The 26,322-nt window shown below is 40.7% G+C and overlaps 4 protein-coding genes across 4 annotated transcripts; 3 read left to right on the plus strand and 1 right to left on the minus strand.

Annotated features, from left to right (window-relative positions):
* Positions 1 to 1,214: 1,214 nt before the first annotated feature.
* LOC129814821 (uncharacterized) lies at positions 1,215 to 4,632 on the plus strand. Its single transcript, XM_055867885.1, has 2 exons — positions 1,215 to 1,337; positions 1,865 to 4,632. The coding sequence occupies exon 2, from the start codon at positions 1,875 to 1,877 to the stop codon at positions 3,153 to 3,155; it is 1,281 nt and encodes a 426-aa protein (XP_055723860.1). The 5' UTR covers positions 1,215 to 1,337; positions 1,865 to 1,874; the 3' UTR covers positions 3,156 to 4,632.
* A 2,436-nt stretch (positions 4,633 to 7,068) lies between these two features.
* LOC129814830 (transmembrane protein 119-like) lies at positions 7,069 to 10,274 on the plus strand. Its single transcript, XM_055867897.1, has 2 exons — positions 7,069 to 7,329; positions 9,065 to 10,274. The coding sequence occupies exon 2, from the start codon at positions 9,077 to 9,079 to the stop codon at positions 9,986 to 9,988; it is 912 nt and encodes a 303-aa protein (XP_055723872.1). The 5' UTR covers positions 7,069 to 7,329; positions 9,065 to 9,076; the 3' UTR covers positions 9,989 to 10,274.
* Positions 10,275 to 12,656: 2,382 nt separating this feature from the next.
* LOC129814834 (iron-sulfur cluster assembly scaffold protein IscU-like) lies at positions 12,657 to 15,547 on the minus strand. The gene is made up of 5 exons (XM_055867910.1): positions 15,415 to 15,547; positions 14,086 to 14,199; positions 13,727 to 13,837; positions 13,465 to 13,543; positions 12,657 to 13,339 (listed from the first exon to the last, which is right to left on the minus strand). Exons 1-5 carry the CDS (start codon positions 15,511 to 15,513, stop codon positions 13,248 to 13,250), a joined length of 495 nt encoding a protein of 164 aa, XP_055723885.1. The 5' UTR covers positions 15,514 to 15,547; the 3' UTR covers positions 12,657 to 13,247.
* Positions 15,548 to 23,189: 7,642 nt separating this feature from the next.
* Positions 23,190 to 26,190, plus strand: LOC129814932 (E3 ubiquitin-protein ligase RNF185-like). Its single transcript, XM_055868096.1, has 7 exons — positions 23,190 to 23,401; positions 23,697 to 23,918; positions 24,078 to 24,096; positions 24,218 to 24,330; positions 24,449 to 24,500; positions 24,937 to 25,054; positions 25,177 to 26,190. Exons 2-7 carry the CDS (start codon positions 23,752 to 23,754, stop codon positions 25,272 to 25,274), a joined length of 567 nt encoding a protein of 188 aa, XP_055724071.1. The 5' UTR covers positions 23,190 to 23,401; positions 23,697 to 23,751; the 3' UTR covers positions 25,275 to 26,190.
* Positions 26,191 to 26,322: the final 132 nt, after the last annotated feature.

Raw genomic sequence — 26,322 nt, forward strand, 5'->3', positions numbered from 1 at the left:
GTTAGAGAGAGTCCAGAGCAACATCCGAGCACTCAAAGGAGCTGGTTCACAAATGACTCACAAGACGAGAACAGGAAGTGGTGGTTTCCATGGAGACAGGTTTCAATACTTGCTGCCACATTTCCACAGGAGGTCTGTAGTTTGCACTGCGCAGCAATGAGCCTGGTTACAGGAGGTCTGTAGTTTGCACTGCACAGTAATGAGCCTGGTTGCAGGAGGTCTGTAGTTTACACTGCATAGTAATGAGCCTGGTTACAGGAGGTCTGTAGTTTACACTGCACAACAATGAGCCTTGTTACAGGAGGTCTGTAGTTTACACTGCACAGCAACGATGCTGGTTACAGGAGGTCTGTAGTTTACACTGCGCAGCAATGAGCCTGGTTACAGGAGGTCTGTAGTTTGCACTGTACAGCAACGATGCTGGTTACAGGAGGTCTGTAGTTTACAGTGTAACTCTCCCAAGCACCACACATTCTTCATTATCAGACTCCAGACATCTAGCGTCTACCATAGAGCGAAATATCTGAGACACAACCATTCCACTTAAATATGACTCAGCGCCTCAGACACTTCTGTTGATAATTCCATTTCTAACCCACTTCAACTATAATATGAGAGAGAGGACCTTTAGAAACTTTGATATTTTCCAAAGTATGATATGGACTGTGAATTGGGTGGATTTTGGGATGTAATTAATGATCTACTTCTGTGTGGATAAATGTCTGCTGAATGTAGTTCTCTGAGTTTCACATTCTTAGAGCACAAACTACATTTCATCTTGATGTTCTGGTGCCATTTCGGAAATTTAATGTATTAATTGGGGACTTTTTTTCTGGAGGAATGTAACAGTGTTTCTGGGTGATTTGTGATGTTTTACTTGTGCTTCCCATGACTGTATTTTTGTATTTTAATCTGTATATGTTTGGGTATAATGTGTATATTTACGTTGTATATACAGGGCACATTTGTAAAAGAGACCTAGGTCTCAATATGTTTTCCCTTAAAATAAAAAAATAAAAATGAATTAATACAAAATAAAAACTGTCCATAAATGCACTGCAAATTGAATCAGATTATCCCCTGAAGCATTTCAAATGAGGGAAAGGTAACAGACCTCAAGGCATCTCTGGGCTTGTCAGTTTCACACTTGAGTCAGTGTGAAAAATGTAACTTCTGCAGAACAGTGCGCATTTCCTGTTTCTTCATATCAGGTAGAGAGCTCTGTTGTGCCTCTACCATCAGCTCGTCAAGGCATGCCAGCATGTGCTTAACTCCAGCATCACAAATTTGAGAGTCCTATCCTTCCACGTCTTCTACTACACTTCCCCATCAGTGAGGTAAGACTTAAGAATTACTGACAGTAAGTGCCTGGGACAATAGAGAGGTTTTGAATACTGGATGTTGAGTGTAAAATCTGCCTTTTTAATTGGTTCCAGAGTTTGAAGATTTTAGCTTTTCTTGGGGTGCCTCAGATTTGTTTTATTCTTTAAATTATTATTTGTGTTTTATTGATGCTACCAGAATTGTTTGCAAATAATAATACGTACTTTAAGTCTCATTATAAAGCCTATGATACCTTTGAGTTCCTGTTTCATCCGTTACGTGGGTGTGGTGCTAGTTATGAGTAACATACTGTTTCACCATGACATGCTGACGATGTCACCACCCACAGTGGCATGTCGCTTTGTTACAAACAACAGTTTCCTTAGGCCAGTTAGAACATCCATTAGTTGCATTCCACGTCAGCATTGATAGTCTGCTTCTTGACGCCCCTGCCATATCGCAACAGATCTTCGGATATAATTTGATGTCCAATAGCATAATACATACAAGCAGTAATGTGTGTACTGATTTCTCATTTCAGAGTTGGCACCATGATGTCATGGTATAACAAGGTGTATCCTGTTCTGTTGTGGAGCCTGTTTCTGTTGTATTCTGAGGCGTCTCAGAACTCCACACACACAGAAGACAGAGGCAGTAATATGGGCATCAATACAGCAGCAACACAAAAGAGCGGTTTGTCTATGGTGAAAACCCATACGGTGATGTACAACAGCAGTACCCGTGAGTTAGGCGGTGCCATTACTGTGAGTGTTAACGCCTCAGAGGCAACCATGATGACCAGCTTGGGTCCAACCCTTTCTCCCTTAGCAATGATCACCTCATCAGGTACAACCTCATCTCCCCTCACCACCAACCAACCCACCAGCCAGACGTCCTCTTCCCATGGGCCATCTAGCACATCTGACCTCTTGTCCACCACCACTCCCAGCTCTACCATCTGGTCCTACATCTCAGAGCTTAACTCCACATCTGAGGTGTCCTCCACCACTGGGCCCTCCTCCATCTCTGGACCTTTCTCCACCAATGTCTCATCCTCCACCCTAAGGCCTAGCTCTACCAATGTCTCATCTTCCACCCCAGGGCCTAGCTCTACCATTGTCTCATCCTCCACCCCAGGGCCTAGCTCTACCATTGTCTCATCCTCCATCCCAGGGCCTAGCTCTACCATTGTCTCATCCTCTACCCAAGGGCCTAGCTCTACCATTGTCTCATCCTCCATCCCAGGGCCTAGCTCTACCATTGTCTCATCCTCTACCCAAGGGCCTAGCTCTACCAATTTCTCATCCTCCACCAATGAGACTTTCTCAACCACTTTTCCACCCATCTCAACCACTGACAATTCTACCAACTCCTCTTCTGGGGTCCAGATTCCCAAGATGAAAACAGAGAAGTTCCCCATCTTGATCACCAAGACAACGACCACCATGACAACGTTACCTTCTAAAAAAGATCCATCAGGTGGAGGGGGTCTGCCCTGCTCTCCTACCCGACGGGATGGTCTGGTGAGCCAGTGTCTGATTGCCATTGCCTCCCTAGCTGCAGTGGCCACCTTCTTCATGGTCAGCTGCATCATCCTCTGCACCAAGTACTCCTCCAGGAAGCATCGCTACAGAGTGGGCACAAACAATCGGGGCACTGAGATGGTGTGTATCTCTGCCCTGCTCCACGATGACAATGGTCCCCATTGGAGACCCCACATCCCCAAGAGCAACGGAGCCCTGCTGCCTGGAACAGAGTTGGATAGTGACGAGGAGGGGGGAGATGATGTAACCCTTCACAGCTTCCTCCCAGACAATGAGCAACGAGTCTAGAGTGTAGATATGCAGACTGTGTCAGACTGTCACACTCTGTGAAGTGCCATATGGTGCAATTACACAGGGTACACAACTCCAAGCCTGAAGGTTAATGGTCATCCCAGCCATCTTAAAGTTCATCAAGGGAAACGATTAAAAACAGAGACTGTGGGGGCGTATAAAACCTTTGTAGTTTTCCTACTTACTCTGGGTTAAATGACCACTTTTTTTCATTTGATGAGACTTTGAATTGCACATCTGACTGGTCGACTGCTGTCAATATACAAACTTTTGCTCTTAGAATATATTTCAGCATCCTCTTTGAAGTTGTTGGTTGGGCCTCGCTGCACATCCATCTACTGCAACCAGTAGAGGAAGAGACAGAAACCACAAATGGAGAACCAATGATACGTTACTTTATTGTGACATGTTTACAGCAAACAGTGACAAAGTTTGGAGAAGTCAGGTGGTCAATCATCCTCAAACATAATGCAACCCAATGCAGCCTCTGAGTAGTTCTGAGTGAGATTGAGTTTTTGCACCATTGCACTGACATGATTCTGTTGATAATGAAGTTCCCCTAATAGGACGAGAACAGTGATGTAAAAAAAGGTTTGCTACACAGACAGTTTATTCGAGATTTAGGATTCTACAATTGATTTATAGATCTGGAAGTAAAGTTCATGTTATTTTTTAAGAGAATCGTTCCCGCACATACACATTTATAGAGCTATAAGAAAACCTGGACTGCTTATGATGACTCACTGTTCGTTTGGTCACTGGGTGGATGGGGCTATTTAGAGTTGTATGTGGTCAGAATCTTATAGTCTTCAATATTCTGAGTGGAAATACATGATACCAAAAAAAAACATTGTGCAAACGACGTTATTTTATTTTATACATGCTTCAGAAAATATGTATCCTTGTGAGCAATTTCATTTATTTGTTTTCTGCAAAAAAGCTTGTTCTTCTGGAAGTCTTCTTAGCTCTTGATAACAAAACCATCTGCCTTGATGTACAGTGAGCCAAAACATAGACTGTATGTAGTATATCAAATATGGTCAGGGTCAAGCGAATGTGAGATGTGATGAAATGTCCTTTACAGGGTGTTAAATAAGTCTGTAACCATCTGTATTGAGAGTCTGTGTAGAAATTCCCAGACGTTCTGCAGATGTTTCTTGTGTCCTTGTCTTGCCATAATATGTCATAATACAAAGATACAGTATCATTGCTAAACCCAGACCCCCTTCAAACCTTTCAAGCCCTCAGATGTTTGACTTCTTTTTGACTTTTTGGGGTCTTCCCTCCGTGTGAGAGAGGGACAGGTTTCCTAGAGACACCGCATGTCTGTTTATCTATGAGTCCAGTCAAACACAATGAAGAGGCTCCACAATTTAACTGAAAATTGATCACAAAGGACTGGAACAAATGAATAGATCATAACGAAACTGTAAAGAAATGACAAAGTGATATTAAACAACAGGCAGCTGGCTAATGACTGTGTCTGTGGTGATTTAAGTCCGATGGCATTTCAGTTTTTCAAACATGGACCCTCTAGATTTGTCACTATAAACCTATGCCCTATGGTTTGTAATATGTGCCAATATTTCCCTTTGTTTTACTATGTACTCATAATAAGTAGATAACACAAGCAAGCAGACCAAATAAAAAGGCTGGTTTATTTTTTACATGCATTCAAGGCCCCTTTCTGGCATCAATATCAAAGTTCATTCTTTGCAGGAGCAGAGATTTACATCTTAGTCCACATGCTTCATACAAATCAACAGGGTGTATATTATAAAACTGGTATCAAATTTTCATGCCAGGGAAAGCTGACTCTGAGGGATGTAGACAGAGCTTATAAGACAAATGGAATCATAGACCAGAGGCTAGACTAGAGTATGTACTCCGTAACCACCTCACTATCATTATGACCAAATAAAGGTTGGCAAGTCTTGATGAATCATCTCAAACATTCTGAGCTGTAGCTGTGTTTACTCTAGTAACATGAATATCTCTCTGTGCGGGCGCACGTGCACACGCACACAAGAGCGCACACACACACACACACACGCACACTTTCTCACTCTTGCTTGCTAGTTCTTTCTCTCTCAATTGTGACTACACATTGACACATTGAGCATGTTTAACTATTGTAATGGGCATTTTTATGTTTGTGCTTTTCTTTTTTTCTTTTTACCTCTTTTTCAACCTCAATTTCATGGTATCCAATTGGTAGTTACAGTCTTGTCCCATCGCTGCAACTCCCATAAGGACTCACAAGAGGGAAGGTCAAGAGCCGTGCATCCTCCGAAACACGACCCAGCCAAGCCGCGCTGCTTGAACACAATGCCCGTTTCACCCGCACCAATGTGTCGGCCGCACCAATGTGTCGGAGGAAACACCGTACACCTGGCGACCATGTCAGCGTGCATGCGCCCAGCCCACCACAAGAGTTACTAGAGCGTAATGGGACAAGGACATCCCGGCCGGCCAAACCCTCACCTAACCCGGACGACGCTGGGCCAATCGTGTGCCGCCCCATGGGTCTCCCAGTCGCGGCGGGCTGCGACAGAGCCTGGACTCGAACCAGGATCTCTAGTGGCACAGCTAACACTGCACTGCCACTCGGGAGGCCATGTTTGTGCTTTTCTTATTACCAATTTCTGTGTTCATGCAAGTGACTGATTGAACGCCTGGGAGAAATCCTCACTGTAATATCTGCAATTTGGCAGTACGCCCAGACCCTTGTTTTGAGAACGATTCCATCATACTATACTCAATAGAACACCCTGCTCATTGTTTTTGGCAAGGCCCTTGGCACGTGCCCCAACCCCCCTATCCTCTTACTGGGCTGTTATGGGTGGTATGTCCACACAGAAAAAATTGACCCCTTCCTGTGAGAGACAATCACACTGTGGAGCTGCATGTCTGTTAAAGTGGCTGGTCTGCTGTAAGTCTTCAGGGTGTCAGAGGTACAGTGTGGGGTCCAAAAAAACTTTAGCCATAACTATAACCACTTGGGATCGTCACTATACTCTTGGAAAAAAGGGTTCCAAAAGGGTTCTTTGGTTGTCAGCATAGGAGAACCCTTTTTGGTTCCAGGTAGAACCATTTTGGGTTCCATGTAGAACCCTCTGTGAAAAGTGTAACCAAAAGTGTTCTACCTGGATTCAACAATGGTTTTTCAAAGGGTTCTCTTATGGGAACAGCCGAAGAACCCTTTTAGGTTCTAGATATAGATAGCCCTTGTCTAGAACCTAAAAGTATAGCTTCGGTGTGTAGAATGTGTATAATATGGGAGAGTGAATAAGGTACCGTATGTGACAGAGTAAGGTATGTGACTGAGTAAGGTATGTGACAGAGTAAGGTATGTGACAGAGTAAGGTATGTGACAGAGTAAGGTATGTGACAGAGTAAGGTATGTGACAGAGTAAGGTATGTGACAGAGTAAGGTATGTGACAGAGTAAGGTATGTGACTGAGTAAGGTATGTGACAGAGTAAGGTATGTGACTGAGTAAGGTATGTGACTGAGTAAGGTATGTGACTGAGTAAGTGCAAGTGAATTCAATAAATTCCGAAAGGCCTTGATAGAGTTATTGTTAAGGAGGCCCAAAATGTTTCAGGGGGTTAAGTGCATGTAAGAAGACAGAGGGGGCAAGCCAAGTGACAAACAATTTATCCAATACATTGTCTGTGGTTAGTCGAGTCTCTGTCTATTCCCCAGTTATAACCCAGAGCGGTGATTGTCTCCTCACTCTGAGCTCAGCCAGCTTGCTGCAGTGTTGACTCTGGCCTTGAGCTTCCAGAACAGGGACCGTAGAGCTGAGTTGAGCCGAGCCCCTAGGCCCTGCCCCCACATCACATTAGACTACTGCCTAACAAGAACAATCTGTGTGGAGCCAAGGAGCCCAGTCCTTTTCTGGGAAGCAAGGCAGCCAGAGAGGTAGGAGGGGAGGAAAGGGGGAAGGAGGGATTTGTCCCGATGGCAAAGAACTTTACATTTTATTTTTTCTGTGCCGATCAGAGAAACCTCCAGTCTGAAATCTGAAACTGTAGAATTACTGTTGGAGGAGGTGAGTCAGGCACATTCCCATCCTCTCAGTTCATTTTCCCATCCATTTTCCTCAAACTCTAAAGCATCCACAGTTCTAGAGGAGCCTTTTCTGTGTGTGACCACTTCTGTGGGTGGTGAGTACAGACACTTTTATTTATTCACTTTATTTTATTCTTCTTTCTTTTACTGTACATTTTACCCCATTGGGTTTATTTCCAAAAGAGAAATAACGTTCTTGTCAGATATGAGTTAACTTTAGTGGACAGATATTACCTCACATGATTGCAGTGCAGTTTAGCTACCGTGACAGCATCATGACTTATGTCTCCAGGCTAGCAGCTCGCCAGCAGGGAATCAAGATTGTTCAATAGAGTTCTCCAATAGGTTATCTGAATCCGAATGAGTTTCCCATATTTGCATGAGATTGTGCAGATACATCTGTGGTGAACAGATTTTATTTTTGAAAGAAGGTATAATTTGAAGTCGGACTAAGTCTTGCATTATTCAATAATTTTAAAATGTTTGTACGTCATTGATATTCGACACAATGGCTGTGCTAAATGTATGACTGTTCAAAAATGTCTGGTCATCTCCATCAAATGGTATCTTGAATACTTCAATAGGGACTAATTCCTCTGTAACCATTATGTGTGCGCGCATGCGTGAATGTGTGTATGAGTTTGAAAGTATACACTGAGGGAAAGGGGGATATCTAGTCAGTTGTACGACTGAATGCATTCCTCTGAATCAAGAGAGGTGCGGGGGGCTGCCTTATTCGACATCCACGCCCGGGACCAGTGGGTTAACTGCCTTGCTCATTTTTACCTTGTCAGCTCGGGGATTCGATCCAGCAACCTTTTGGTTACTGACCCAACACTCACCAAGTGAATGGGAGATACATTATAAAGGAACTCCCACCCCCCCTTTCTTGAAGAGTACAATGGTTCATGTGGCCCAGCTTGCACACAGATGGAGTGGGAAAATGGGGTGAAGGAGTGAGTCGGCTGGGATGATTTACAAGGACCAGGCCAGCAGTCTACTCCTGGGCCACATTCAGCAGGGCACAACTGTAGAATGTTCAGATATAAATATATTGTGTAGAGCAGATCTGCCTCTCTGACATGTTGAGTAAGGATTCATGACAGCTCTATTAATGACATTTCTATCTGCAATGTTCAGTTGGTTTAAAGTTTGGCTATTCTCTGTCATTGTGAAATTAAGAGGAGGTCCTTTATTTTATTGCTACCATACACTGTGCAGGGCTGTTCAGTTTATTGCTTTAAGCAAAATTTAATTTCACGGAATAAGAGTGTCATGATGCATTTCCGGGAACCAGCATGAAAAAGAGCTGCTCACCGATTTGACAGCTCCAACGCAGTTACACCTCCGACATCGACTTAACAAAAACAATGATCTGCTGTGCAGTTTGTGGTTACTGTGGGTTAAGGCAAATCTGATTGAATTCAGGCCTTTGTGTGCATATGTCTGTGTGTGTGCAAGTCATGTGTGCATTGTGTGTATGCTTGTGTGTGACATGCTATGTTTGGAATTCAGACCTTAAATTCTGCCTGCCTTTCATCAGCTCTCAGCTGCTATCTGGGTCTTAAAATGCCATCTACAAATATAGACATTCTATCAAGAATAGAAATTACTCAGAAGGCATTTTCATTCATTGTTGATGAGTGAAGCCTTTACAATGTATTGTGCAACAGTCACAAAAAGCTCTAGATGTTAACTGTCAATGTTAGACACAAGAACAGCTATATGAATCGAAACACCTGTTTATCGAAATCTGTGCAATTTAACAGTGGAAATGCAAATTGACAACAGCCACACTGACACTGTATGTTCTTGTTTTGTTTTCTGCAGGTCCTACAGGAGATGATGTTCCTCATGGCACTTCATCTTATTGGTCTGTTGGTGACGCTGTGGTCCAGCAGCCCCAGTCTGGCCACACCCCTCCCTTTCAACATTTCATTGGAGGGCAGTGCAGAGGGGGAGGAGCTAGACAGCCTCATTGACACCCCTTCCCCACCTGCCACCAGTGGCCCCGCCTCAGAGTCCTCAACCACCTCACATGGCTCCACCCACGTAGAGCACTTCCTGCTCAGCCAGATGGTTCACTTCCTGCAGGATAACCTGTTCCTCATCCTAGTTTTCTTCACACTCTTCATCACTATCTTCCTCATTCTTTGCTGTGCTTGCATCATGAGCCGCAAACGAAAGATCAATGCCTACTACCCCTCGTCCTTCCCCTCTAAGATGTACGTGGACCAGGGGGACAAGACCGGAGGTACCAAGCTTTTCAACGAGGTGCCAGAGAAACCCTCCAACCGGCAGCAGGCTGAGCCAGTGGACTCCAGCAAGAAGCTCCATCATGACATCATGAAGGCAGCCAAGAACCTCCGCACTCTCTCCAAGCCTCCCCTGGGAGAGCGAGAGGGAAAAGACCCCACACAGATATCTGCAGCAGCAGAGAAAAGTCATGAGGTGAATGTTCAGGCTGTGGGAGAAATAATAGAGAAAGACAATCAGCCATCAAATCCACCAGAGCTGAGTGAGGAGGAGGAATGCCAGCTCTCAGTCAATGAAGCCCAACATAGCAGCTGCCCTGAGCAGTCAGAAATCCTTCCGGAACAGACAGGCCTAAAAAAGGATGATGAGTCATTCACAGGAGCTGAGTCTCCATCTGGCCAAGGGCACTCACAGGCTCAGCAGGAAGAGGACAGGCAAGAGGACTCCACTGTCACACTGTCTATTCCGTTGATCACTGGAGAGAAAACAGCATTTTAGCTATGCTCTCGACACTATGTTTGATCTCAATGGTTTTGACCAATTTTGCATGAGTGACAATATTTAAGGCAAAGCTGTCAGCTTTGTTTACCGCTCTTTGGATTTACCAAATTATGTCTGTTCAGTTGTATGTAATTATATAGTTGATTTACTTCTGTTTCCCAGGAGTCATCTTTCAATGTATCTCTCTCTAAAGGGTTAACACTATGTAACCTGCCATCTTTCAATGTGTCTCCCTAAAAGTATAACACTATGTGACCTGCCATCTTTCAATGTCTCCCTAAAAGTACAACACTATGTGACCTGCCATCTTTCAAAGTCTCCCTAAAAGTACAACACTATGTGACCTGCCATCTTTCAATGTCTCCTTAAAAGTACAACACTATGTGACCTGCCATCTTTCAATGTATCTCTCTCTAAAGGGTTAACACTATGTGACCTGCCATCTTTCAATGTCTCTCTCTCTAAAGGGTTAACACTATGTGACCTGACCATACACTCCTATATATGCTCTCTTGTTTGAGGTTTCTGTGTTGTTTTTATTTGTATTTGTACAATGGCCAAAGTAATGGTGCTGCATCTTGTTTTTCTCTCTCTTCCATTCTTTGGTAGGTTAGTGAGGTGTTAATCCTAGGTTAGAGATCATTTTCAGGGCAATTTGTGGTTGCTTTTTCTTGAACAACAAATATGGATAAGTACAGGGTAAGTTAGCCTATTTAGAATCCCAGAGTTAAATACTTACACACTCCTCTCTAACATGTAGGGTCAGCTTTCCCGAACAGTCTCATTACAAGTCAGAATGTTGAACACACTTTATTTAAATTTACTTTACCTGTTGTCCACCGATTTTGTCCTTATGTCAGAGATAATCTGATACAAAATATCCACAGAGAAGCATTATCAAGCGGACTTCAGTATGCTGGTCTGTATATCATATGTATTTCCGCGTTTAATTGTCAATACTGACGCATATCGCAAGTGACAAACACTTGCAGAATATGGCTGAGCTTAACCGAACCACAGACCAAAAGGCAAACACTTCCAGCTGATTGCAAGGAAACTGCTTCGGTTGACAACTTTCGGTTACATTTGGCTATTGTGCATCATGTGAAATGCATCAGGTGATTGAAAATACTTGCCAGAATTACAAACATATAGAGCCATATACATACTGGCGCCCCCAAAAGTCTTGTTAATAATACTTTCCTGTGGACGTTTTCTCTCCACTAAGTCCAACAGCCCAGAGGACCGGTATAGTACGTTTAAATATCACGTTTTATCAACATTCTAGCTTGTAGAGACTATTGTGTATTTTTTACAGCGACTCCGAGTAACCATGGTAACCGTCTAACGTTTAGACAAAGGTTAAGTTCCCCATGAGCACCTCATGGTGCAGCATCTGCCACAACTTGAACTCAGACAGTATGTCTCCAACATTAAGGGAGGTATTTTTACGTTATAAAACCTGTGTTTGTGTAGTTTGTCTAATGTTAATCCTGTCTCTTGAAAAATTTCCATTAAATGTCCCAATCTGGAGTTCAATAAATACCAAATGGCTGTCACCCCGCCATTGGTTTTGGTAAAGAGCTGAGAGAAATAGAACCACTCTCAAATTCATAGACAGAGCTATGGATACAAGGACTGAACATCCATGAGCTCAAATTGATAGTTTTAACCATGTTTTGAAGCTATACAGTATGTTTACAAACATTGGGAGTAAAACAAGTATATTTGGGGTTTTTATGGGGTGCAACAGTTGAACTAAGCTCATGGAGTATTTCTAAGTTCTACTCATCAAGAACCATTGGCTATATATATATGCATCATTAATTTAAAGCTCTAATATGTAACTTTTTGGGCAACCTGAGCAAATTCACATAGAAATGACTTGTGTCATTCTCATTGAAAGCAAGTCTAAAAAGCGGGAGATCTGTTCCATGCTTCCCGTTCTTAAGTTAGTTTTACAGTCTTTGACTTTCGGTTTTGAACAACAGCTTCAAACACAATATTTTTGCTTACGTAAAACGTATTTCACAGCGGTTTAGATGTTACAATTATTCTCTACACTATACTTGCTTTTGTCAAACTAAAATTAGGCAAACTATTACAATTTCAGCAACCAGGAAATGGCAGAGCAATTTCTGCAAAGTGCACAGTCCAAAAGTAGATGTAGCAACTCAGAAATGACCCATTAAGGGACAACCGTTGCTCTGCTGCAGACCCAGGTCCTGTGAAAGAACTTGGGAAAGCACCAAACATAGCAGTCTACTCTACTCGTACTGTGCCTTTACAATGCAGGCTGGTTAGTCGTGTGTATGTGTATTGTGGTTGAAAACATGACCAGACACACACCAAAAATGGTTGTAGAGGTGCTGCTTTCTTTATTTTTCAGTGTTCTTTGGTTGAATATGGTAGAAATTGTGGAGACAGTAAAGAGTTTCTAAAATGTGTTGTGTTTGGTATTTGATAAAAGCAGAACCATTATCTGCATTTATGGATGAAGTCAGAATGTATTTACATGGCTCAGGATAAAGTATGCCAATGATGCCATCTAGTGGAGAATACAAGCATTGCTCTAATTTCTGGTAGTCTGCACACTGCTGAGAAATACTAGACAATACCTCAAAGCGGATTATAGGGACCTTGCATGACAAAAAAAGACATAACATACTACGTACACGCCTTACTTTATTAATTTGCATTACAACCAGGAAGTCTGAAATGTGACAAAAGAACCCAAATAGATACCTTAACAGTTTGCTGTCATTTCACATCTCACGCACTGCATTTCCTCATTGCCTTCAAAACATGTGCGCTACATGGGTGTTGATGGGATACCTTTAGAAGTCTTATTCAATACTTCACCACAGCATCCATAATAATTTCCCAATTGAAAATACCCCCAAACCATGACAAAATAAAGCGAATAAAGACAAAGCAAACTTGTCTCGGCTCACTTTGCATTTCTCACTCCTGAAAATAAGGCTTACTTTGTACCAATCACCCGATCAGTGCCCTTAAATTGTGCGTTAACGTGACAGGCTACAGAGTAAAGACTGGGAAACCACAGAATGCCACAGGGGCCTGGTGTGTATACTGTGTTGTCTATGTACGTTGTATGGGTGGACATAACCTGGACTCATTTAGGATGCCCCATGTATAGAAGGGTGGAGGAGTGGGGAGCCAGGACTACATTTGAGTGTCTCCTTGGTAGTAGGGTGCAGGACAAGGGTGTCCAGGACTACATGAGAGTCCTCCCTTAGTTGCTGGCTTTGACAGTCTCAATCTTGCCATCCTTCTGTTTGAAACGGTAGTCATTCAGGGCAGCTTTGATGGCATCCTCTGCCAGCACTGGAGAAAGGGGCAAAAATTTCACATGGTTGTAAAATAGATTAAAAAGGCACGTATGGTTTAGAAATTCAGCTTGTTAGACAGTGCAGAACAGTATTATATATCAGACTGAAATAAGAGCTTACTGGAGCAGTGAAGTTTAACAGGTGGAAGACTGAGCTCTTTGGCAATGTCAGTGTTCTTTATGGTCATTGCTTCGTTAATCTGAAAGCCAAAAAGAGGGCAACATTTCACCAACAAAGAAATAAACTTGATCTAACCATGATATGTAATGAAAGGAAAAAACAGTGTGGTGGAAATGACTTGAATTGAGAAATTGAAAACAGAGCAACAGAACAGTAACACAGGAAGCAGAGGAAGTGTCATGGATGCAGAATGTTCACTCACGGATTTGCCCTTCACCCACTCTGTTACCAGGGAGCTGGAGGCAATGGCTGAGCCGCAGCCAAACGTCTTGAACCTGGCATCCACAATCTTCCCCTGATCGTCCACCTCAATCTGTAGATTAGTCACTTTATGCAACTGTCTTTTGTCCACATAATTGAATAAACAATTATGTAACATTACTAAATACCTACACTTTGTAACTAAATAAATAGAGCATGTTGCTTCTTGCTAAGTCCTATCTGTGTTGTTATCTGCTTCTTTGGAACACAACCAAGACATAGTGACCTCATTCAAAATCCAAGGCCATCTGAGGTTGCCATGGTGAGACAGGAAGTAATGAGGACAGGGGACCAACTTACCTGAAGCTTCATCACATCTCCACAAGCTGGGGCTCCCACCAAGCCTGTCCCCACATTCTTGGAGGTCTTGTCCAGGGATCCAACATTCCTTGGGTTCTCATAGTGGTCCACTACCTAAACATAGCAACAAGGAGACAAAAACATTTTATTACTTAACTCAAGTTTATAAATGACCCCATCTAGGTAATATTCCCTGCTGCATAGCTACAAACATTCACATAATATCATCCTTAAAATTAATTCCAACTGTCTCTCAAAAAAGCAGGCTCAAGGCTGGGAGGACTCATGCACTCCTGTTATGCAATGGGTAGTTTCAACATTATGTAAGGGAAAATAAAATAAACAGATTAGGGCAGGACTCCACTGTCCACAACAGTAGTACTTCCTGCTGCAACCTCCCTCCCCCCAGACGTAATCGCCATGATGCAGGTCATTCTCTGCATTATTGAAAAATGCTGTGTGTCTGAGCCTAAATATTTGGTGAGTTTGTTAGTTGCCAGTTGGTACTGATAATGGTTGTTTTATTGACTAGCCTAAATCTCATAACTTTTGGCCAAAGATGGTTTACAAGACATTCATACATGTTCAGAATGAGTGATGAAATGTTAGCCTAAATCCAAATGGACAATTCCACCAAATAGATGGCATAATTAATAGGTTATGGTGTTTTCTTACACATGTATATAACAGGTTCAACAGAAACCGAGAGTTACTGTGGAAATGTGATCTTATTTCACACGTTCTGTAGAAAAATCCAGAATCAATGAAACTGCGTATTGCCAGGGGAGGTAGTACACTGGTGCTACCGCTATGCTGCTTCAGAGATTTGACGGACACATGTAGCGTAACTGACGTTAGTGTTACCAAACATCTAATTTAAGGAATTAGCAAATACAGTTTAGGAAGAAACAGTTTAACCTTCAGGTATAACTAACTACATCAGTTAAGACCTGTATCAACCGAGACAGAGCTGGAGATTAAAATTGGATTGGCAGAAAAATAGCATTTTTAGAAAGAACATTATCTAACATGTTAGCTAGCTAGATGTACGCTATAGAACTAGTCAAGGCATGTGACGCATGTTGTTAACTAAGCTAGCTACCTCGACCTCTATTTTAAAATATATTTCAACTAGATACTCTGAGAAACAAATACATAACTAGATAATCAATGCCAAATGTACTTATAGCAACTAGCTAACGTTAGCCTAGGTTCGTTGTCAAAACAAGCTTGCAAGGAATTCACATTTAACGAGTTTACGACCTAAACAGAGACACATGGTTTAATTTATCAGCCATCAAATTTAGCTAGCTATACAGGTTATTTTACCTTCTTGTGGTAGGCGGCTTGGACCGTATATTCCGGGGAAGTAATCCTTCTCATCACAACAAGCGGGGTGATACACTTCTTTGCAACTAGACCCGCCATGTTCGCTGTTTGTCTGAAATGACGCAGTCTGGAAGAGGGCGAGCGAATACCCTTATCATGCGCATGACAGTGTGGGAGGAGGAGCTTTTGGACTGATTCCATTGAATGACAGAAAAGTGCATGGATTTTCATATAATATTCAAATATATCATATTTTTAGTGTAGCAATATTCAGCAAATATATCTAATGGTTAGGCATGAGCCCTAAAGGCAAACACAGGGTAGTAGCTAATTAACCATAAGGAATGATATTGTGTTGAAAAACAAAAAACGTTGTATGTGTTATGTGTATATGAGTTATGTGACAGTGGAGAGTTCATGTTCGTGGTAGGAGACCGTTACATTTCATATCAGCAAATCTAAAAATACACACAAAACAAACTAACCTTGCAGGTGTATTTCATTTCCTGAGGTTAACAGGAGAGCGATATTGGTCACGTTTTAATTATAGCTCCCCAGCTGTCTGAAAACAAAGCGATATAATATTAGTAGTGCTCTCCATGGTGCTGAACACTCAAAGCGTGTGATGTGGAAGGCAACATCTAGGATCCCCTTCCCCATTCCTTGATGCAGTTGTGACAAATAAATAAATAAAGGAAAAGTGAGCTATTGGTCAAGAGGCAAGGGTGTAAACTGAGGGAACACTCTCAGTAGGCTGTTATAGATGCTGTCACTTCACACTAACACAGAAGGTGAGTCTTTTACTTTTCATGTTTTTATGTAAAAGTGCTTAAGGTAAACTCTCACGTTTGACAAAGACAAATATTGAGAGGCTATTTGAGCACAGGTCTAGCTGTAATGTTATGCTTTCAATGTGTTGTCTGATCATTTGTATGTACAGTGCATTCGGAAAGTATTCAGACTACTTGACTTTTTCCACATTTTGTAAAGTAACAGCCTTAATCTAAAAGGTATTAAATAGTTTTTTTTCTCTCATCAATCTACACATTATACCCCATTTGGGGAGTTTCTCCTATTCTTCTCTGCCGATCCTCTCAAACTCTGTCAGGTTGGATGGGGAGCATCGCTGCACAGCTATTTTCAGGTCTCTCCAGACATGTTTGATTGAGTTCAAGTCCGGTCTCTGGCTGGGCCACTCAAGGACATTCAGAGACTTGTCCTAAAGTCACTCCTGCATTGTCCTGGCTGTGTGCTTAGGGTCATTTTTCTGTTTGATGGTCAACCTTTGCCTCAGTCTGATGTCCTGAGCGCTCTGGAGCAGGTTTTCATCAATGATCTCTCTGTACTTTGCTCTGTTCATCTTTCACTTGATCCTGAATAGTCTCCCAGTCCTTGCCGCTAAAAAACATCCCCACAGCATGATGCTGCCAACACCATGCTTCACAGTAGGGATGGTGCCATGTTTCTTCCAGACATGACGCTTGGCATTCAGGCCAGAGAGTTCAATCTTGGTTTCATCAGACCAGAGAATCTTATTTCTCATGGTATGAGAGTCCTTTAGGTGCCTTTTGGCAAACTCCAAGCGGGCTGTCATGTGCTTTTTACTGAGGAGTGGCTTCCGTCTGGCCACACTACCATAAAGGCCTGATTGGTCCTTCTAGAAGGTTCTCCCATCTCCACAGAGGAGATGGGAGGAACTCTGGAGCTTTGTCAGAGTTACCACCTCCCTGACCAAGGCCCTTCTTCCCTGATTGCTCAGTTTGACTGGGCGCCCAGCTCTAGGAAGAGTCTTGGTGGTTCCAAACTTCTTCCATTTAAGAGTGGAGGGCACCGTGTTCTTTGGGACCTTCAATGGTGCAGAATTTTTTCAGTACCCTTCCCCAGATCTCTGCCTCATCACAATCCTGTCTCTGAGCTCTATGGACAATTACTTTGACCTCATGGCTTGGTTTTTGCTCTGAGATGCACGGTCAACTGTGGGACCTTATATAGACCGGTGTGTGCCTTTCCAAATCATGTCCAATCAATTGCGTTTACCAAATGTGGACTCCAATCAAGTTGTAGAAACATCTCTAGGATGATCAATGGAAACAGGATGCACCTGAGCTCAATTTCGAGTCTCATAGCAAAGGGTCTGAATACTTATGTAAATAAGGTATTTATATTTTATATTTTAAATATATTTGCAAAAATGTCATGATGGGGTATTGTGTGTCGATTGATGAGGAAATTGTTTTATTTCATAAATTTTAGAATAAGGCTTTAACATTACAAAATGTGGAAAAAGGGAAGGAGTCTGAACACTTCCTGAATGCACTGTATTAGATGACAATCCTGTTATTCTATTTTGGGATTTCAAAAAAGCATTTGATACTGTTAGTCATGAGTTGATTTTTGATACATTGTACTATTTAAAATGTGGTCTTTTTTTATCAACACAATTAAAACTATTTATAATGGTGGTAATAGTTATGTTAAACTTTCCCGTGGATCCTCACCTAGATTTCATATTCCTTAAGGGATTCGTCTGTGCTGTCCAGCATCACCATTTTTATTCCTATTAGAATCACAAATTATTTGTTCAATGGTCACCAAAAGTCATTTTGAAGGAATTATTGTGTGTGATAATGAGGTGAAGATTTCCCAGTTAGCTGACAATACAACCCTGTTTTTTATAAATTAAAAGTAGCCCTACAAACAGTAGAGCTTTTCTCTGAAGTGTCAGGTTTGGTATTGAATATTGCAAAATGTACATTTTTGCACTTAAAGATGCAGTGAGTCCTAGAATATGTGAGATTTCTGTCAACAATGTTGTAACCTACTTAGATGTCAAAATGACCCGAAATACTAATGAAATTAAATAAATGTATGTAAATCCCTTAATTGAATCTATATAAAAAAAAATGTTATTCATGGTTGGCAAGATATTTATCTCTTCAGGATAGAGTCTGTCAAAGCCAAGGGTTTATCTCGAGAGAATCTTATCTTTTTACATTTTTAGAGATTCACAGTCTACATGTACCACTCTCCACAAATGATTATTCAATTTCATTTGGAAAAAGAAGCCACACAAGATCAGGTAGGATATCGTCCTTGTTATACAAGCACAACTTCTCTCCACACAAATGTTTTATTTGGAAAAATGGTGATATTAGATATAGAAATAAAACCATATTTTTCCATAATTGGTTTGCCAATAACATCTTCGTGGTAAAACTTCTTGTCAATATGGGGGTGCTGTTTTCACTTTGTAAAAAATCGTGCCCAAATTAAACTGCCTCGTACTCTATTCTAGATCGTACAATATGCATATTATTATTACTATTGGATAGAAAACACTCTCAAGTTTCTAAAACCGTTTGAATTATATCTGTGAGTAAAACAGAACTCATTTTGCAGCAAACTTCCTGACAGGAAGTGAAAAATCTGAAATCGAGGCTCTGTTCCAGGGCCTTCCTATTCATTTGCTTGAAATCTATGGATATACATGCACTTCATACGCCTTCCACTAGATGTCAACAGGCAGTGGGAGGTGGAATGGGGTGTCTAGCTTGATCTGAGGTCGAACAAGAGCTCTTGGAATGACGTGACCACTATTTCCTTTGTCTACCAAGGCGCGGGAAGGACATCAGCATTGGCTTCTGAAAAGCGTTCGGTATAGACGGCTAATATCTCCGGCTTTGATTTTATTTGATACATGTGATAATATCATCGTAAAGTATGTTTTTTCAATATAGTTTTATCAGATTATTCAACGTTTATCGGGAGTTTTGGAGTTTTCCGTTCTGTGCGTTAGGTGCTAATTCGACAGGAGAAGAGGACATTCTAAAACCAAACAACGATTTATTCTGGACAAAGGACTCCTTGTACAAGATTCTGATGGAAGCTCAGCAAAAGTAAGAACCATTTATGATGTTATTTCGTACTTCTGTGGAAAATGTTTAGTCGTATTTTCCTTCCTTTTTGCGGGCGCTGTCTCGCTATAACGTAAGCTGTTTGTTATGGTAAAGTTATTTTAAAAAATCTAACACGGCGATTGCATTAAGAACTAGTGTATCTTTAATTTGCTGTCCAACATGTATTTTTTTGTAAAGTTTATGATGAGTTCTTTGATTAGATTAGGTGACTGTCCAAAATTTCTCCGGAGATTCTGGTGAATCAATGCTACATATTCACAATGTATAACCACGGTTTGCAGCTCAAAATATGCACATTTTCGAACAAAACATAAGTGTATTGTATAACCTGATGTTATAGGACTGTCATCTGATGAAGTTGGTCAAGGTTAGTGATTAATTCTATATCTTTTGCTGTTTTTTTGCGATCGCTACCTTTGCGGTGAATGAATGCGGTTGTGTGTTTGGCTATTGTGGTAAGCTAATATAATGCTATATTGTGTTTTCGCTGTAAAACACTTAAAAAATCAGAAATTTTGGCTGGATTCACAAGATGTTTATCTTTCATTTGCTGTACACCATGTATTTTTCATAAATGTTTTATGATGAGTATTTAGGTATTTCACGTTGCTCTCTGTAATTATTCTTGCTGCTTCAGTGCTATTTGTGATTGTAGCTGCAATGTAAAACTATGATTTATACCTCAAATATGCACATTTTCGAACAAAACATAGATTTATTGTATAACATATTATAAGACTGTCATCTGATGAAGTTGTTCTTGGTTAGTGACTAATTATATCTCTATTTGGTCGGTTTTGTGATAGCTACCTATGCGGTAAAAAAATGGTGAAAATATGCGGTTGAGTCTTTTGCTATTGTGGTTAGCTAATAGAAATACATATTGTATTTTCGCTGTAAAACATTTTAAAAATCGGAAATCATGGCTGGATTCACAAGATGTGTATCTTTCATTTGCTGTATTGGACATGTGATTTCATGATATTTATATGCTAGTATTTACTTGTGGCGCTATGCTAGGCTATGCTAGTCAGCTTTTTTACTGATGAGGAGGCTCCCGGATCAGGGATGGTGATGAAGTAGAGGTTTTTAATCAACTTATAAATGATAATGGTAGTCCTTATACATACAATGAATTATTAGCCAAATATAACTTTATTATGTTGTGTAAGGAATAATACATTTTAATGAAAGCTAATCCCAATGGAATCCTTACTTTACTGAAGGACCGATCAAGCGTTTCATTACATGCACCAAATTACAGTGATAGTGTAGAAATGCATCAATACATTACATCAGAAATTGAACAACAATTTAGTCTGAGAAATTATTAACAGTTAGTTTACCACTGCTGCTAGTTTTCAATGGGAATCTTGATGTGAAATGGCAATGTGAGTGGACTAATCCACATAAATATTTGATAACTGATAAAGTAAGAGAAGTCTTTTACAAGATCCTTCACAGATGTTGTCCTTGTAATAGTCTTATTTCAAAATATTTTATTAATGTTGAAGAGGAATGTGGCTTTTGTGAATTGAAAAATTAGTCTATATAGCATTTATTTTGTGATTGTTTGCATTGTGAAATATTTTGGACAGTGTTATGATTTTTATGAATAATGACTAAATGATGTATACATTTAACGTAGAACTATAACTAACTGAATTCTACCCTGTTTTTCTATATTGATAAATAATGTTAGTTCATAAGAAAGAGGTTATGTAGCATGTACCTAGGAAGAGAGGGATGTATGTGTGTGCCTAAAGAAAACAAAGTGAATCATTAAACTATGTTTGAACCGACCCGGCTATAACTCTGGGGAGATAAGATAGGACAGGGAGAGCTAGAGATACAGGAAATCTGGACGGGACTGGAACTGTCAGCTGTGTGGTAATAAACTTTGGTGAGACTCCAGGAGAAAAAGAGAGAATCCAAAGTTAGTGTGTATGTATGTGCGTAGGTTAAGAGAATAAAAAGGAACGTTTTTGTATATGCACAGCAGAGCTCTCGTAAATAAACTTTGCTGACTATTGTAGACTGGCCTCTGTCTGTTTCATTTCAATAAGAACCTTACAAATTCTTAGTAACAGACAGAGTAGTTTAATTGAAGTTCAGTTTATGAACATTGAGAACAAAATTCTCTTAACAGACAGATAAGAATATAATATTAGTGATAAGATCGGTAAACTCGCTTCATACTCGTCGCCAAACCCACTGGCTCCAGATCATCTACAAGTCTCTGCTAGGTAAAGCCCTGCCTTATCTCAGCTCACTGGTCACCATAGCAACACCCACCCGTAGCACACGCTCCAGCAGGTATATCTCACTGGTCACCCCCAAAGCCAATTCTTCCTTTGGCCGCCTCTCCTTCCAGTTCTCTGCTGCCAATGACTGGAACGAACTTCAAAGATTTCTGAAGCTGGAGACTCTTACCTCCGTCACTAGCTTTAAGCACCAGCTGTCAGAGCAGCTCACAGATCACTGCACCTGTACATAGCTCATCTGTAAATAGCCCATCCAATCTACCTCATCCCCATACTGTATTTTTTTTACATTTATCTTGCTCCTTTGCACCCCAGTATCTCTACTTGCACATTCATCTTCTGCACACCCTACCATTCCAGTGTTTTAATTGCTATATTGTAATTACTTCGCCAACCTGGCCTATTTATTGCCTTACCTCTCTTATACTACCTCATTTGCACATGCTGTATATAGATTTTTCTACTGTATTATTGATTGTATGTTTGTTTATTCCATGTGTAACTCTGTGTTGTTGTATGTGTTGAACTGCTTTGATTTATCTTGGCCAGGCTGCAGTTGTAAATGAGTTGTTCTCAACTAGCCAACCTTGTTAAATAAAGGTGAAATAAAACAAATAAAATAAACTTATGACCATTACCAAATGTGATATTTTAAAACATTTCCTAATTGATTTACAATGTTATATAACACAACTAAAATATATAAATACCAAAGTATTAAAGAAGTGGCTACAGTATGTCAAAATGTAACTTATCTATAGCATAATATACTTTTTTGTGTCTCTCTGCATTTATTTATTATTTGTATTGTTTTTGTTATGTGTGATATCTGTACATTGTTTTGTACAATGTTTGTGTAATGCATTAAAAAAATTAATACAAAACTCCCACAAAAACAACTGGCAGACATCTTGGATGCAGTCTCCAGTTCTGAATATACCTCGGTTGTTCGAGAGGATCAAAACCACAATGTATCATGGGTAAAATATGACTGCAAGGTGATTTGTAGATTAGTCCGTTGGCAGCCTCTCTGCAGTCATTTTGATGCTCTCGAACACAGCCACCTTTGGAACTTTTGGGTCGCCTTGGTAACGGCCAAAAGCACAGTTTAGGAGGAGATTTACCATTGAACTACCTGCTTTATGTATCTTTTTTGGGATCTGACAAAATTCACATGGAAATGTGAGTTATAAATCTGTCATTCTCATTGAAAGCAAGTCTGAATGATAGATCTGTGTTTCCCGTTTTTACGTTTTGCTCTTGCATATTTTACTTTCGGTTTTGTTCACCAGCTTCAAACAGCTGAAAATATAATATTTGGGATTATGGAAAAGATCATTCACAGCGGTTTAGATGGTACAAATATTCTCTACACTATACTTGCTTGTTTTGTCACATAAACTGAAATTAGACGAACTATTCGAATTTTAGCAACTAGGAAATGCCGGAGCGATTTCTGCATTGGTCAGCTTTAATCATATTTATCCTATCATGTAATCGCTTTTGCCACATTCCAATGGAGGCGGGAAATAAACTACAATGTAGGAAATTCATATTATTTGTAAATCAGTCAGTCACAATTTACCCATTATACATTGCGGTTTTGAGCCTCTCGAACACGGCCATTGGTAACCAATCGGCGTAGCAGCAGATACACAAGTCATTACCAAACAACTTCTGGACGCTAACTATAGTGATAATATCCACTGAAACTTGAATTTAACTTGGTAACGTGAACGAATAGGTGGCTTTCTATCTAGATATCTGTACCCACGACACCGAAGATTTGTTTGAAAACGCAAGGAGGTAGTCAATTATGTGATTTGTTACGCCGATGAGAGCTATGTAGCTCGCTAAACTAGTAGCTACATTTATTCTACCTAACGCGCAACGTTGGCATAAACGTTTTGTTTATCTTGTTAACGTTAGCAAGCTAAATTAGCCACACTGGATCTAGCTGCTACGTTGGTTCATGTGGTAACTTTTCTAACGCCACTGGAGCATTGTTAAGCAACATTTATTGTAAATCATAACGCAAGTTTGACTTTGGTATATCTCGATTCTCATCTGTTTGGATTCATTTACACATACTAATCTACAGGCAAGGGGGGCGGCTAGATACATCACCCCACTCTACCTCCTGATCTGTGGAAACAATGGCTAGTGCTGCCCCTCCACCATCCGCTGTCTCGACCGCCACTGAGAACCCCAGCAGCTCGAGTGCTGCTGGGGAGGGTGGCAATCAGGACAGCGCCTTCGAATGCAACATCTGCCTGGACACCTCCAAGGATGCGGTGATCAGTCTGTGTGGGCATCTCTTTTGGTAAACATCCTCTTGTCTTGACACTGTTCTGTATTTGTGATTGATTGAGGGACATTCTTCCTTATCTGGTACTCAGGAGAGGGTCTTGTGCACATAATTCAATATAGTAATTTAATATCTGTTCTATCTCCCATCCTTTACATTCCCTGTATCATCTAGTTGGCCCTGTTTACATCAGGTAAGTCAATTGATACGTCATTTATTTTACACAACCACTGTCATCAGCTGCCACCTGACCCTGATGTTTTACTGCTACTCTGAATGTATCATGCAATCTTAACCCCCCTATGTTTATGCAGTGGTTAGAGACCAGACCTAACAGACAAGTGTGTCCAGTGTGCAAGGCAGGCATCAGTCGAGACAAAGTCATCCCACTATATGGCAGGGGGAGCACAAGCCAGCAGGACCCACGGTGGGTTGATGTACTCAACATGAAAGCAGGGAGCTCAGTTTGCATACAATCCTCAGTTATTTACTCTGAATTCCACATCCCAAACTACTGTTGTCAACAACCTGTCTCTCATTGTTAGGGAGCGAACTCCTCCTCGACCACAAGGACAGAGGCCAGAGCCTGAAAATCGTGTAAGTATTGTGTAATACAACCACTATCACCAAGCCATTACTCTCACTTTTCAGACTGTCCACAATTATTTAGCAAGGATGTTAGCAAAGCTCAATACAGATGGTTCTACTGTGTACCACCTGTGTTTGCAATGTTGGCTGCTGTATTGCACTACCCATTCATGATGAAACTATGACACGGGATGCTGTAGTGAACCTGCCCATAGCTGAATTCATTAGCAGAATTAACTGTCTCACTGGGACCTATTAAGCACTGCCTGAAGAGCTATATTTGACCCCTTGAGAAGGACGAAACTTCTAGCACTAGTGATTGCGTCACATCATCTCTCCCTCGATACACCTGTTAAAGTCAAGTTTTTTATACATATGGAATAGTCATGTTATGACCCTGGGTCGGTGCAATGTTATTGTACGGTTCTCTTTCTTCCCATCACAGGGATTTCAGAGGTTCGGCTTTGGAGATGGAGGATTCCAGATGTCTTTTGGCATTGGTGCCTTTCCATTTGGCATTTTCTCTACAGCTTTTAACATCAATGATGGAAGACCACACCCAGGTACTTTAGCTGTGCAGGTTGAGCATTGTGTATTGTAACAATGTTTCATCAAAAATGTATTGTGAATGGCCCCCTCTAGCTTGAAAAGCGTTGATTCATTCTCCACTGGTTACCCCACACAGCTGCCCCTGGGACCCCCCAGCACATGGATGAACAGTTCTTGTCCCAACTCTTTCTATTTGTGGCTCTGGTGATTGTGTTTTGGTTACTAATCGCATAAATGTCTGGGTGGCCAGGACTAAGGCTCAAGTTGGACAGTTCTTAATACTCTGTTTCCAGATACTTGTACTTTTCCACATTCTAAGTATTGTCCTCTTGACTTGGCTAGCTGTTGGTTTATTTTCGGTAATTAAGATTAAACTGTTTGATTACATCTGTACTATGAATCCTACAGAAGTCTTAAAATGGCCCTACCTCTTCATTTCCATCAATGTTGTGTTTTTTAATAGACATTAAGTTTCCTTGGTTGGCAATATAGAACCAGATTTTAAAAGAAAAAATGGCGAATCAGTAAATGTAAGGTATCGGATATACTCTGTGTTTGTATGGATGTAGATTAGGAGCAGTATGTCCTGTTTCTGAACTGAATCTATCAATTCAGGAAGAGATGTATTATTGGTGATAGACTTTTAAATTGTTGACACAATTGCCTTTTGAGTACCATTACCAGTATGCAGCCATATTAACAATACAGTAAGTAGTACATTGTGTGGTGTCAGCAAGGGAATAGTCCAAAAGAGCAGTATTGATATGGGTTTAGTTATTGAATGACATTAGCTGGTATGTCCTCAGTTGCCATAGGAGTTATTTTGTTAAGACTATTTCTCATGTTTCAGAAAATTAGGTTACAATTTTAAGGAGCTATTTTTGGTTAAATGATACTGTCATTATCTGCCACAAGTAAGACTATTTTAGTACAAATGGAAATGTAGAATTCTAATGCATATGCTTATAAAATAAAGAACTTGGGGGGATGTGCAGAAGGTATAAAAGATTGATTTCTTCAACCTGACAACTATCAAGATGAATGTCATGAGTAACAAAAGCTGTTATTTTTGATAGTGTTCTCCCTCACTAATTGATTTTGTTTACTTCACAACTTAATCACTAATAAATGTATTATTAAAACAGCATAAGCATCTGTAATAGACTGTTTGCTTCATATCCTACTGAGAACTTTAAACAAACACCTTCATATGTTTTGTTTTGTCAATGTTTTCCTAATCAGGCTGCAACCACTTAATGCCATTCAAAGAAACATTCAACAT

This window comes from Salvelinus fontinalis, chromosome 2, assembly GCF_029448725.1.
Source record: "Salvelinus fontinalis isolate EN_2023a chromosome 2, ASM2944872v1, whole genome shotgun sequence".
NCBI lineage: Eukaryota > Metazoa > Chordata > Actinopteri > Salmoniformes > Salmonidae > Salvelinus > Salvelinus fontinalis.